At 42.7% G+C, this 13,513-nt stretch overlaps 2 protein-coding genes across 3 annotated transcripts in view; one reads left to right on the forward strand and one right to left on the reverse strand.

The window, feature by feature from the left end:
• The first annotated feature begins 567 nt into the window (after positions 1-567).
• On the forward strand, positions 568-13,247 carry LOC133651792 (myosin heavy chain, fast skeletal muscle-like). The gene is made up of 41 exons (XM_062049916.1): positions 568-580; positions 661-712; positions 833-1,058; positions 1,153-1,296; positions 1,375-1,531; positions 1,601-1,628; positions 1,711-1,822; positions 2,014-2,106; positions 2,189-2,252; positions 2,339-2,437; positions 2,502-2,605; positions 5,541-5,679; positions 5,759-5,877; positions 5,959-6,108; positions 6,185-6,355; positions 6,431-6,737; positions 6,943-7,013; positions 7,086-7,173; positions 7,240-7,357; positions 7,437-7,560; positions 7,628-7,764; positions 7,829-8,084; positions 8,206-8,448; positions 8,542-8,718; positions 8,815-8,960; positions 9,052-9,142; positions 9,236-9,625; positions 9,710-9,836; positions 10,346-10,464; positions 10,601-10,797; positions 10,877-11,060; positions 11,123-11,288; positions 11,360-11,484; positions 11,552-11,860; positions 11,923-12,126; positions 12,199-12,324; positions 12,415-12,585; positions 12,664-12,768; positions 12,848-12,943; positions 13,003-13,134; positions 13,227-13,247. The coding sequence occupies exons 3-41, from the start codon at positions 852-854 to the stop codon at positions 13,245-13,247; spliced, it is 5,817 nt and encodes a 1,938-aa protein (XP_061905900.1). The 5' UTR covers positions 568-580; positions 661-712; positions 833-851.
• Positions 13,248-13,401: 154 nt separating this feature from the next.
• Positions 13,402-13,513, reverse strand: part of LOC133651795 (uncharacterized) — an 18,645-nt gene continuing 18,533 nt past the window's right edge. For both annotated transcript variants that reach the window (XM_062049919.1, XM_062049918.1), the window contains exon 14: positions 13,402-13,513. This exon is cut by the window's right edge and continues 726 nt beyond it. The gene's annotated coding sequence lies outside the window, so the exon portion shown is untranslated.

Here is a 13,513-nt window from a genome sequence, read left to right on the forward strand (position 1 = left end):
ATCCCCTGCATTCCAAGGGGATATGTAATCCCTCTTCGGCTTTTATGGAACGGTGCTCAGCCTCACTTATTTATTATGTGTGGTTGTTCTGCAACTTTATCCCAGTGACATTTATACGCTTCTCCAAAACCCCAACCGGTTCCTGTCATTGTACACAAAGGCAAGATTATGGTCGTCAACTCCACTAATTACTTAGGAAACCACATTTGAATCAAATATCCAAAACAAACCGTGGAGTTGAATTCAATCATTCGGAGTATTTTATTTTGTGCTAAATACACTAACTTTAAGTAGTATTCAAAAGCATACAGTATGATATGAAACAACTTTTTAATGGCCGCTTGTTTATTGAGCCGTTTCTGGGCCATAACACGAATAACTTGGGCAAACATGAGGCAGCCATAAAACTCGGCGCAAGGCAACACAATGACGACAAATGTCAATGTCACAGGATTAGCGACAACATGACAAGAGTGCATGACCAAACTGAGCAGGTCACACCTACTGAAGGGACCGTGGTCCTCTATAAAAGATTGCCAAAGACTCAAGACAATAACTGGTAGGTAGGCTTCCAACTCAGGTCGGTGTATGGATTGCCATTACATTTGTATTGAAATATTGATGCACATCTTGACTCATACAACTATCCGTTATTTATAGGATCATAACAACAGATCTGACTTCATTTCACCTTCTGTTGGGACCTTAAGAGGTAAATGTTATGTCATTTTTACCTGGGTTATTCAGGTGATATCCACTGGGCACGCTGATGACAAGCTAACTTTGTTTTCACGGAGGAGCCATTAAGTGAGTGAACTTTGCCTGTTTTCAGTCTCTAATAAAGTGCCACCATGAGCACCGACGCGGAGATGGAGCACTATGGCCCCGCAGCCATTTACCTGCGGAAGCCAGAGAAGGAGAGGATGGAGGCACAGACTGCTACCTTTGATGCCAAGACCGCATTCTTTGTGGTGGATACTGCAGAGATGTACCTCAAATCTAAACTCATCCAACGAGAAGGGGGCAAAGCCACTGTCGAGACTCTAGATTCAAAGAAGGTAAGTGCAGCACAGCCCCATAATGCTTCTCTACTTTTTAAAGTCTTAACATAACTTTAAATTCGTTTTTTCTTTGACTGTATTTGCCATTCAGACAGTCACCGTCAAAGAGGATGACATCCATCAAATGAACCCTCCCAAGTACGACAAAATAGAGGACATGGCCATGATGACCCATCTCAATGAGCCCGCCGTACTATATAACCTCAAAGAGCGTTTTGCATCATGGATGATCTACGTAAGGCTACAGCTTTAAACACAACGTCAGCAAAGCCTACTAGAACTGCACTAAAGTTCCTCTCTGTTGGTCCCGCAGACCTATTCAGGCCTGTTCTGCGTGGTGGTGAACCCCTACAAGTGGCTTCCCGTCTACAGCACGGAGGTGGTCAATGCCTACAGAGGCAAGAAGAGGATTGAGGCTCCGCCTCACATTTTCTCCATCTCTGATAACGCCTATCAGTTCATGCTCACTGGTAAGACTTTGGACTTTTCAAGCAAAAATTATTCCATTAATTGTCTAATTTTTTGTTTTGCAACTATAGATCGTGAGAACCAGTCTGTCCTTATCACGTAAGTTTATCACAGCTAAACCAACAACACTCAGAAAGTCATTAACACGACATAATGTTATTTCTGTATCCCCCACCCCAAGTGGAGAATCCGGTGCTGGAAAGACTGTTAACACCAAGCGTGTCATCCAGTACTTTGCAACAATTGCAGTGCCTGGAGGCAAAAAATCTGAAGCAAGTTCTGGCAAGATACAGGTAAGCAAAGGCCGGTTATTTTTATAATATGCATGACCAAAATGACCTAGACTTGGACGGATATTGAAGTACTGATCAGATTTAGAACTGCAAACTACAATGAGGGCTTTTGTCCTTCCTTTGGTAGAGGTAATCTGCTGCCTTTGCTGCAGTTCTGAGCTTTTGTTGACAGCATGCAAACTCCCACGTAGGGTTCCCTGGAAGATCAAATCATTGCAGCCAACCCTCTGCTGGAGGCCTATGGTAATGCCAAAACTGTGAGGAATGACAACTCCTCTCGTTTCGTAAGTTCTCAGATTGTCTTCAATAAATATTGTATACTTACTGTGACCAAACCAAACTGAGATGTGACTGGTCAACATTTAGGGTAAATTCATCAGAATTCACTTTGCCACTAGTGGCAAACTGGCCTCAGCTGATATTGAAACATGTAAGTATAAGTTGATGGAATCGAAACCAATTTGGCTTGAAATGTTGGCTCCATTATCAATTTCTACGTCTCTGACAAATGGTTAGATCTGCTGGAGAAATCCCGTGTCACCTACCAGTTGTCTGCAGAGAGGAGCTACCATATCTTCTACCAGCTGATGACTGGACACAAGCCGGAGCTGCTGGGTATGTCCCATCGCCTAAAACAGAAACCAAACAAAGTTATGAGTGGACTCCACTTTAATTCCAGAGGCACTTCTGATCACAACCAACCCTTATGACTTCCCAATGATCAGTCATGGTCAAATCACTGTCAAGAGCATCGATGATGTCGAGGAGTTCATTGCAACAGATGTGAGTTACTCTCTAACAGTGTTGGGACTGTTACTTTGTAACGCGTTGCTGTAACGTCGTTATTTTCGGCGGTAACTAGCAATCTAACGCGTTATTTTTTATATTCAGTATTTCAGTTACCGTTACTACATGATGCTTTACTGCGTTATTTTTTTTTTGTAGTATCGGCTTGAAACAGAAGATCTGAGTGTGTTTTATTGGAGCGCTGCGGTGTCGTCCTTCTGTGTCACAAAGAAAAGAAAAGGCGTGCTTTGGGTGGGTGGGGGCGGAGGGAGGGGGCTTCCAGACCGTAGTCGAGGAGCGCAGGAGAGACGTTCCTCCAGGGCCTATGTACTTCAGGGGTAACAACCTTCACTTTACCCGGCAGTGGGTCTTTACAGCTCCGGACTCGAGGGTGAATGACGAGGCCGGCGGTTTGTTGCAACTTTGCGACTTTATTGGTGTCTTGCACGCAGCCACCTACCAAGCTAGAGCCCCTGCACGCACTCATCGTTGCCGCTCCCTCACCTCTCTCGCCCACTCACTCACTGACGTCACTCACCTCACATGCTGTCATATCTTAAAGGGCCACACACACACACACACACACACATACGCTACTCTCATAACAACTAACAAGACATCATGGCGGAGCTGAAGTCGAGTTTCTTAAGATGGATATATTCTCACGACTTTTCTTTTGTCGAGCACAAAGAAAAGAACATTTTAGTTAAATGTAAGTTGTGTCTTGGATCAAAGATCCCATCTACTTAAAGTTAAAGTGCCAATGATTGTCACACACACACTAGGTGTGGCGAAATTATTCTCTGCATTTGACCCATCACCCTTGATCACCCCCTGGGAGGTGAGGGGAGCAGCAGCAGTGACCGCGCCCGGGAATACTGCCCAAAACAGCAATTCAAATCTGCTGAAACAGCTACAAAAGCAACATGCTTCGACGAAGCTAGTAAAGAGAGACACAGACTCCGATGCCACTTCAGCTCCACTTAAGGATTTTAACGGAGGGACTGCTAGCCAGGACAACATTGATAGAGCCATTGCAGCGTATGTGCTAGAAGACATGCAGGCTATTTCTACCGTGGGGTCACCCGCTTTCAGGCAGCTAATTAGCATGATACCGGCGTCAAACAGCAATTGGCACGGAAAACGTGTTCCAAGTACATGGACAGTGAGTACATAAACATGGAAAGCGAGCTAAAGAAAACACTCCAAACTCTGCCTCTGCTCATCATTTATCATTGAAGGTACACACACTCGGTCAATTCTCTTATATACTCTTTCATTCTAGACTTCTAGAGTGTTTGATTATCACATCACTCTAAATGTATAGACTATAAAGTTCACAAACATAAAGAGGGATCCTAGTGGGCCAGGCCAATCTTTCCTTATCTCTAAACTAAAACTGGGGAAATGTGTAGAGCACGGGTGTCAAACTCATTTTAGATCGGGGGCCACATGGAGAAAAATCTACTCCCAAGTGGGCCAGACTGGTAAAATCACGGCACGATAACTTAAAAATAAAGACAACTTCAGATTGTTTTCTTTGTTTAAAAATAGAACAAGCACACTCTGAAATTGTACAAATCATAATGTTGTTGGGTTAATAGTATATATACTTTATTTGTCGTTATTTATATTTTCTGAACAAATTATATGATAATGTTCATCAATCAACTCATTGGTGTTAATTTTCAATCAAGATAAAAAAAAATTGGTAACATTTTAGTATGGGGAACACATATTCACCATTAATTAATTGCTTATTAACATGCAAATTAGTGACATATTGGGACTTAATTAGTCATTATTAAGTACTTATTAATGCCTTATTCTGCATGGCCTTATTATACAACCAGTAAGTCATTAAATAAGAGTCTTCTCTCAATAACCTCAGAATTATTGCTCATGAGTAACCCTAACCCTAACCCTTATATGTTTCCCTAGTGTCCAAATAACTCTAAATTAAGTCTTTGTTACTTTAATAAGCAACTAATCAATGGTGAATATGTTCCCCATTCTAAAGTGTTTCCAAAAATGTTTATCAAAATCAAATTACAGTATGTTATTTATTTAGTTTGATAATTTTCCTCAACTAATGTACTAACATCATGTGGTTTATTTTGTACATATGTAGCATCATCTACAAAGATACAAATAATTGCTATTGCGACATCCAGTGGACACATTTAGAACAGCTGTTTCTTTCATTCAAAAAGGTCAGCTTAATTTTTATACTTGGCAAACTCATCCCGCGGGCCGGATAAAACCGGTTTGCGGGCCTGATCCGGCCCTCGGGCCGTACGTTTGACACCCCTGGTGTAGAGTGTTCTGGGCTTCAGTACAGTGTTGATCTCCTGAATACATGATTTTATTTCCGAATTCCTTGAGAGAAAAAAAATGCCTGGTTAGGCTTTGTGTATGTCGTGTGTGCCTTCCTTGGGTGAAGCCAGGTTTACAGCTATGCTGTCATTATGCGGTTTGTTAATTATGTATTTTATGTTGCAGCTACTTAAAATAGTTTTGTCAATTTGTTCTGGCCTGAAACAAATTGGCCCTTTGAAACATAGCTTTATCTTTGTGTGTTGTATGTAGACCACATTGCTTAGCAGAGTTCAGTGATGCAAATGCATGTCAAGTTGATCAACAGATTGTATTATTCTCCAGTGCAATAACAGTACTGAAATGAAGGCTAAAAGGGCATTAATGAGATCCTTAAAAAAAAAAAAGAAGAAAAAAATAAGTAACTAAATAGTTACTTTTCACAGTAACGCATTACTTTTTGGTGTAAGTAACTGAGTTACTTTTGAAATAAAGTAACTAGTAACTGTAACTAGTTACTGGTTTTCAGTAACTAACCCAACACTGCTGTCTAAGTATGACCTAACATCAAAAACAATATCTGTGTGTTATTACAATCAAAGTATTTCATATGTAGACTGCTATTGACATCCTGGGCTTCACTGGAGAGGAGAAATTTAGCATCTTCAAGCTGACTGGTGCTGTGATGCATCATGGCAACATGAAATTCAAGCAGAAGCAGCGTGAGGAGCAGGGTGAACCTGATGGCACTGAGGGTAGGCACAGAAACGTGATGGGACCACAAACAATACAAAAGCTTTACAAGGTAAAAGTGTTGTGATTTGCTGTCATCAGAGGCTGATAAAATCGCCTACCTCCTGGGTCTGAACTCTGCTGATATGCTAAAAGCTCTGTGCTACCCCAGAGTCAAAGTCGGAAACGAGTTTGTGACCAAAGGTCAGACTGTCCCTCAGGTAAGCAACGTACACTATTTGTATTGTCTGATATCTAAGAGTTCAAACACAACCAGCGTCTAACTAACCGACCTCTTCTAGATAAACAATGCCGTCTCAGCTCTGTGCAAGTCCATCTATGAGAAAATGTTCTTGTGGATGGTCATCCGTATCAATGAGATGTTGGACACAAAGCAGCCAAGACAGTTTTTCATTGGAGTGTTGGATATCGCTGGATTTGAGATTTTTGATGTGAGTTACAAGATAACATTTAAGGTTGGACTAATCACATGTATGAATAAATTAATGATGTATCTGTATGCTGTAGTACAACAGCTTGGAGCAACTGTGCATTAACTTCACCAATGAGAAACTGCAACAGTTCTTCAACCACCACATGTTTGTCCTGGAGCAAGAGGAATACAAGAAAGAAGGCATTAATTGGGAATTCATTGACTTTGGTATGGACTTGGCTGCCTGCATTGAGCTTATTGAGAAGGTGAGAAAAATGTGTTTGGTAGTATCTAACAAACCTAAAAGTTGTTGCCAAATAATCAACATCAATCCCCAACAGCCAATGGGCATCTTCTCCATCCTTGAAGAGGAGTGCATGTTCCCCAAGGCAACAGACACTTCATTCAAGAACAAGCTGCATGATCAGCATCTTGGCAAGACCAAGGCCTTTGAGAAGCCAAAGCCTGCTAAGGGCAAAGCTGAGGCCCACTTCTCTCTGGTTCACTATGCTGGTACTGTTGACTACAACATTACTGGCTGGTTGGACAAAAACAAGGACCCCCTGAATGACTCAGTTGTCCAGCTCTACCAGAAGTCTCAAAACAAACTGCTGGCCATGTTGTATGTAGCTCATGCTGGAGCGGAAGGTAGGACATTCATGCTACTACTACTGTTTTGGTCTGGATATAACCATTTAAGTCAATTAAGGTAGAAGTGACTTTATGATGTAAACACAGGGGCTTTCGGTGGCCAAAAAACATGTTTTGCACAGCAGCATTTAGAAAGTGAATTGTATGAGTTATATAGCGATGGATGGACTTTTCGTCAAACCTACCATGTTTTGACACACAGATGCTGGTGCAAAGAAGGGCGGTGGAAAGAAGAAGGGTGGTTCCTTCCAGACTGTCTCCGCTCTTTTCAGGGTGATGTTTTCATTCACATATGTCTGAGTTTTGAAGTTAATGGTTCTTAAAGTTCATTATCATACCCCCCAGGAGAACTTGGGCAAGCTGATGACCAATTTGAGGAGCACTCACCCTCACTTTGTGCGTTGCTTGATTCCCAATGAATCAAAGACCCCAGGTTTGACCTTTAATATCAGTAACCAACAAAGAATAGCGCAGGACTGATATTTTGTAAAATGTTCAGGTCTTATGGAGAACTTCCTGGTCATTCACCAGCTGAGATGTAACGGTGTGCTGGAGGGCATCAGAATCTGCAGAAAAGGCTTCCCAAGCAGAATTCTCTACGGTGACTTCAAGCAGAGGTGACAACAGAAGTTCACTTCCGTGGACCTAATTTGATTAAACAAGAAAATAAAAACTATGGTTCTCTTTCTTTTACAGATACAAAGTATTGAATGCCAGTGTCATCCCTGAGGGTCAGTTCATTGACAACAAGAAAGCTGCAGAGAAACTTCTGGGCTCCATTGATGTGGATCACACTCAGTACAAGTTTGGACACACCAAGGTAAGACAACATGTTCTTTGGGCTCTTGTGTGTACTTACTAGTGAGGTAACACTTTCTACTTCACAGGTGTTCTTCAAAGCTGGTCTTCTAGGTACCTTGGAGGAGTTGAGAGATGAAAAACTGGCTGCACTAGTGACCATGACTCAGGCTCTCTGCAGAGGATTTCTCATGAGAAAGGAGTTTGTAAAGATGATGGAGAGGAGGTATGGCCAATTTTCACTTGAAACAACAAACACCAAATTAATGAATGCTTTTAATCTTCCGTAGAGAGGCAGTCTTCACCGTCCAGTACAATATGCGCTCATTCATGAATGTGAAAAACTGGCCATGGATGCATCTGTATTTCAAGATTAAGCCTCTTTTGAAGAGTGCGGAGACAGAAAAAGAGCTGCAGCAGATGAAGGAGAACTATGGGAAGATGCAAACTGACCTGGCGGCTGCACTGGCTAAGAAAAAGGAACTGGAGGAGAAGATGGTCTCTCTGCTGCAGGAAAAGAATGACCTTCAACTGCAAGTAGCATCTGTAAGTTGTCTTTGGGACATTTCGATGCTTCCATATCAGTAACACGGCAGTTACATTAGCACAATCCTGTTCAATCAAATGTGGGTTTATTCAAAGACAAGCCATTATATTGTATCTTTAGGAAAGTGAAAACCTCTCAGATGCTGAGGAAAGGTGTGAGGGGCTCATCAAGAGCAAGATCCAGCTTGAGGCTAAACTCAAAGAGACAACCGAGAGACTGGAAGATGAAGAAGAAATCAATGCTGAGCTGACTACCAAGAAAAGGAAGCTGGAAGATGAATGCTCAGAGTTGAAGAAAGATATTGATGACTTGGAACTCACCTTGGCTAAAGTGGAAAAAGAGAAACATGCCACTGAAAACAAGGTTCCAGTTTATTTTTGTTTAATGTCATTTACATAAATATATCAGTTTTTGGAAAAATGTTCACATGTATCCACATGTATCCCAATATTTCAGGTGAAAAACCTGACAGAGGAGATGGCATCACAAGATGAGTCTATTGCCAAGTTGACAAAGGAGAAGAAAGCCCTCCAAGAGGCCCACCAGCAGACATTAGATGATCTCCAAGCAGAGGAAGACAAAGTCAACACTCTGACCAAGGCCAAGACAAAGCTGGAACAGCAAGTGGATGACGTAAGAATGCCATTCTGTTGCCTTGAAATTATTATTGTTGTTGGTCTATTTGTTAAAGGCTGTAATTAATTTACATGAGTAACTGTCATGCAACAGCTTGAGGGCTCACTGGAGCAAGAGAAGAAGCTCCGTATGGACCTTGAGAGAGCCAAGAGGAAGCTTGAAGGAGATTTGAAACTGGCCCAGGAATCCATAATGGATTTGGAGAATGACAAACAGCAATCAGAGGAAAAACTCAAAAAGTATATGAGATAAATAAGCATGTACTTAAGAGCTTCCTTCTTTTTAATTTAGAAAATAAATGTATCGTGTATTTTTGTTCTCTACTCAAAGGAAAGAGTTTGAGACCAGTCAGCTTCTCAGCAAGATTGAGGATGAACAGTCTCTTGGTGCTCAACTCCAGAAGAAGATTAAGGAACTCCAGGTACATTGATTAATTGTTTTGATTTAAGATACACGAGGTAATCATTGTGTTTCAGGTTGTTCACTTTCCGGCTCACTCTATCATTAAACCCAGGCTCGTATTGAGGAGCTGGAAGAGGAGATTGAGGCTGAGAGGGCCGCCAGAGCAAAGGTGGAGAAGCAGAGGGCTGACCTCTCCAGAGAGCTGGAGGAGATCAGTGAGAGGCTTGAAGAAGCTGGTGGAGCAACGGCCGCTCAGATTGAGATGAGCAAGAAGCGCGAGGCTGAGTTCCAGAAGCTGCGTCGTGATCTAGAAGAGTCCACCCTGCAGCATGAGGCTACAGCAGCTGCTCTCCGCAAGAAGCAGGCAGACACTGTTGCAGAGCTGGGAGAGCAGATAGACAACCTCCAGCGAGTCAAGCAAAAATTGGAGAAGGAGAAGAGCGAGTACAAGATGGAGATTGATGATCTCTCCAGCAACATGGAGGCTGTTGCCAAAGCAAAGGTATGTCTCTGCGTTTGTGAGAACTGAATTACATATCTAACAAAGATAACTGCAAAACATTTTTATATTAACGCTTATTTGTAGGGCAACCTGGAGAAAATGTGCAGAACACTTGAAGACCAATTAAGTGAAATTAAGTCCAAAAATGACGAGAATGTAAGGCAACTGAACGACTTTAGTGCGCAGAGGGCAAGACTGCAAACAGAAAACGGTGAGCCTTTCAATATGTTTTACTACTACTACACAATGTCACAGGGAAGAATTAGAACACCGCCCGAGTTGTGGTCATTAATGGTCAAGTCCCGCCCCTGCCCCTAAAAAAGACATTTTGATTGATGACACCCATGCTTTTTGACCAATCCAACTCCAATTTTACAGGGATGGGCTTGTTAGTCCTCAAATGGCATGTGCCAAATTTGGTGGTGATTGGGCTAAAAACTCTTAAGTTACAGTATGTATTTCGTAGGGAGTAAGTCTCAATCCGGCTTATGGGGTCAAACTTTGGGGTTTCATAACAGTTCCACCATGTGATGTATTTATTAGGAAAAAAACAGGAGGGGTTAATATTTTGAAGAATGTTGGTGTTCAGTGGTTATGGGGGACAAAAATAGAGTTATATCTTACACCGACAAACACACATGTGACTGTAGGCTCACACCTGACATTCAATGTCTTTGATTGTTTGAATCAGCATAACGGCTCATTCTCATTATTACTCAGGTGAGTTTACTCGCCAAATTGAGGAGAAGGAAGCCCTTGTTTCCCAGCTGACCAGGGGCAAGCAAGCTTACACTCAACAGATTGAGGAACTCAAGAGACACATTGAAGAGGAAGTGAAGGTACGAGAACAACTATCTTTCTATAGTACTTTGATATTTACATGCGAGTAGTTACTTTGCCTTTCTCTCAGAGAGCTGTGTGTTTGTATTGACTTTCTGTGTTTATGTCACAATGAATGTATGCAATCGTTAATAGGCTAAGAATGCCCTGGCCCATGCAGTTCAGTCTGCCCGCCATGACTGTGATCTGCTCAGAGAGCAGTTTGAGGAAGAGCAGGAGGCCAAAGCTGAGCTGCAGCGAGGAATGTCCAAGGCCAACAGTGAGGTGGCGCAGTGGAGGACCAAATACGAGACTGATGCTATCCAACGCACTGAAGAGCTGGAGGAGGCCAAGTACACAACTTGTTTATCCATCATTAATTACATATTTTTTGTTCCTTTTCTGTGAACAAGTTCTCCCTACTCGTTGCAGGAAGAAGCTGGCTCAGCGTCTACAGGATGCTGAGGAGTCCATTGAAGCTGTGAACTCCAAGTGTGCCTCTTTGGAGAAGACCAAGCAGAGGCTGCAGGCTGAGGTGGAGGACCTTATGATTGATGTGGAGAGAGCAAACGCCCTGGCTGCCAACCTGGACAAGAAGCAGAGGAACTTTGACAAGGTAACGTTTTTAGTGACTTAAATATAAATGAATCTCTTTCTAATGAGTCTTTGTAACTCCAGGTTCTAGCAGAATGGAAGCAGAAGTATGAGGAGGGCCAGGCAGAGCTGGAAGGAGCCCAGAAGGAGGCTCGTTCTTTCAGTACTGAACTTTTCAAAATGAAGAACTCCTATGAGGAAGCTCTGGATCAGCTGGAGACCCTGAAGAGGGAGAACAAGAACCTGCAACGTGAGTCAAATAATGCAAATAACAGCGGTTTTGAATAATTTTTTTTATAATGTATTATTTTCCACCTACAGAGGAGATCTCAGATCTGACTGAACAGATTGGTGAAACTGGAAAGAGCGTCCATGAGCTGGAAAAAGCTAAGAAAGTGGTGGAAACTGAGAAGGCTGAGATTCAGACTGCTCTAGAGGAGGCAGAGGTATCACTTTGGGGGATTTGTTAAGATTTTTAAAAGGTTAGCCTTACTGAGGTACTGTCTCTTGCAGGGTACACTGGAGCATGAGGAGTCTAAGATTCTCCGCGTTCAGCTTGAGCTCAACCAGATCAAAGGTGAAGTTGACAGGAAGCTGGCCGAGAAGGACGAGGAGATGGAGCAGATCAAGAGGAACAGCCAGAGGGTGACTGACTCCATGCAGAGCACTCTTGATTCTGAGGTCAGAAGCAGGAATGATGCCCTGAGAGTCAAGAAGAAGATGGAGGGAGACCTCAACGAGATGGAGATTCAGCTGAGCCATGCCAATAGACAGGCTGCTGAGGCCCAGAAACAACTGAGGAATGTCCAGGGACAACTCAAGGTAAGTTCATAATTGCTGCATTAAAATGAAGGGTCAACGATTTTAAAGGTCTGCTTTGCCAGGATGCCCAATTGCACCTTGATGATGCTGTCAGAGGACAGGAGGACATGAAGGAGCAGGTTGCTATGGTGGAGCGTAGAAACGGCCTGATGCTGGCTGAAATTGAGGAGCTAAGAGCTGCTCTTGAGCAGACAGAGAGAGGACGCAAATTGGCTGAGCAGGAGTTGATTGATGCCAGCGAGCGTGTCGGACTTCTTCACTCTCAGGTTTCGTTATCATCAATCATTTACTACACATGACTACAATGAACCTGGCTAAAACTTTTCTTGTACATTTAGAACACCAGCCTGCTCAACACCAAGAAGAAGCTGGAGTCTGACCTTGTACAGATTCAGAGTGAAGTGGACGATGCTGTGCAGGAATCAAGAAACGCTGATGAGAAAGCCAAAAAGGCTATCACTGATGTGAGTAGTAGAATTCCCCACTTCATCCAATCAAGACTTCTATGATCTTTGTTTTTTTATATGTTCTGACTACACTACCCATGATTACAGGCTGCCATGATGGCTGAAGAGCTAAAGAAGGAGCAGGACACCAGCGCTCACCTGGAGAGGATGAAGAAGAACCTGGAGGTCACTGTCAAGGACCTGCAGCACCGTCTGGATGAGGCTGAGAACCTGGCAATGAAGGGTGGCAAGAAGCAGCTCCAGAAACTGGAGTCGAGAGTATGAAACAAACATCAGCACTTGTGCAAATCATGCTTTTTTTACGCACAAAATGTCTATTCTGTCATACATTTTCAGGTGCGTGAGCTTGAATCTGAAGTTGAGTCCGAACAGAGACGTGGAACCGACGCTATTAAGGGAGTCCGCAAATATGAGAGGAGAGTGAAGGAGCTGACCTACCAAGTTTGTCCTTTCTCAACTAAATAGTCACAACTTCCACTCTTTGGATGAACAAAGTGAAAATGCACTTTTATTCATATAGACTGAGGAGGACAAGAAGAACGTGACCAGACTTCAGGATCTGGTGGACAAACTTCAGCTTAAAGTCAAGGCGTACAAGAGACAGTCTGAGGAGGCTGTGAGTGCACTTGAGTTGAGAATAACTTAACAGGTATAAAATATAAACTGCTTCAACAGGAGGAACAGGCCAACACTCACATGTCCAGACTCAGGAAGGTCCAGAATGAGCTGGAAGAGGCTCAGGAGCGTGCTGACATCGCTGAGTCCCAGGTCAACAAGCTGAGGGTCAAGAGCCGCGACGCTGGAAAGGTAAACGCATGTCACACACATACTGTACAAATCATTTACACAGCATTTTTTTCAAGAATGAATCATAATCACCCCTCTCCTGTCGTTTTTAGGGAACCGACTCTGCTGAATAAGGGACTGTGGAATCGTTAGAGGGCTTCATACAATATGGGTCCTGTATTGTGTGCATTTTAAAATAAAACAATACCATGTAGAGAACAAAAATGGTGATTCTTTACTACATACACTAAAAAAGTGCATGGACAATACCATAAAGACATTAGGCATCACACTCAAAAATAACTACATCATAGTCAACTACAATTTAAAATAAACAGAGGGCATATTGATAACAATACATGATGTCAAATCTTCTTCTCTTCTGCATTTGCAGTTTGTT

The sequence above is a fragment of the Entelurus aequoreus genome, linkage group LG06 (assembly GCF_033978785.1).
Source record: "Entelurus aequoreus isolate RoL-2023_Sb linkage group LG06, RoL_Eaeq_v1.1, whole genome shotgun sequence".
In the NCBI taxonomy this organism is placed as follows: Eukaryota; Metazoa; Chordata; class Actinopteri; order Syngnathiformes; family Syngnathidae; genus Entelurus; species Entelurus aequoreus.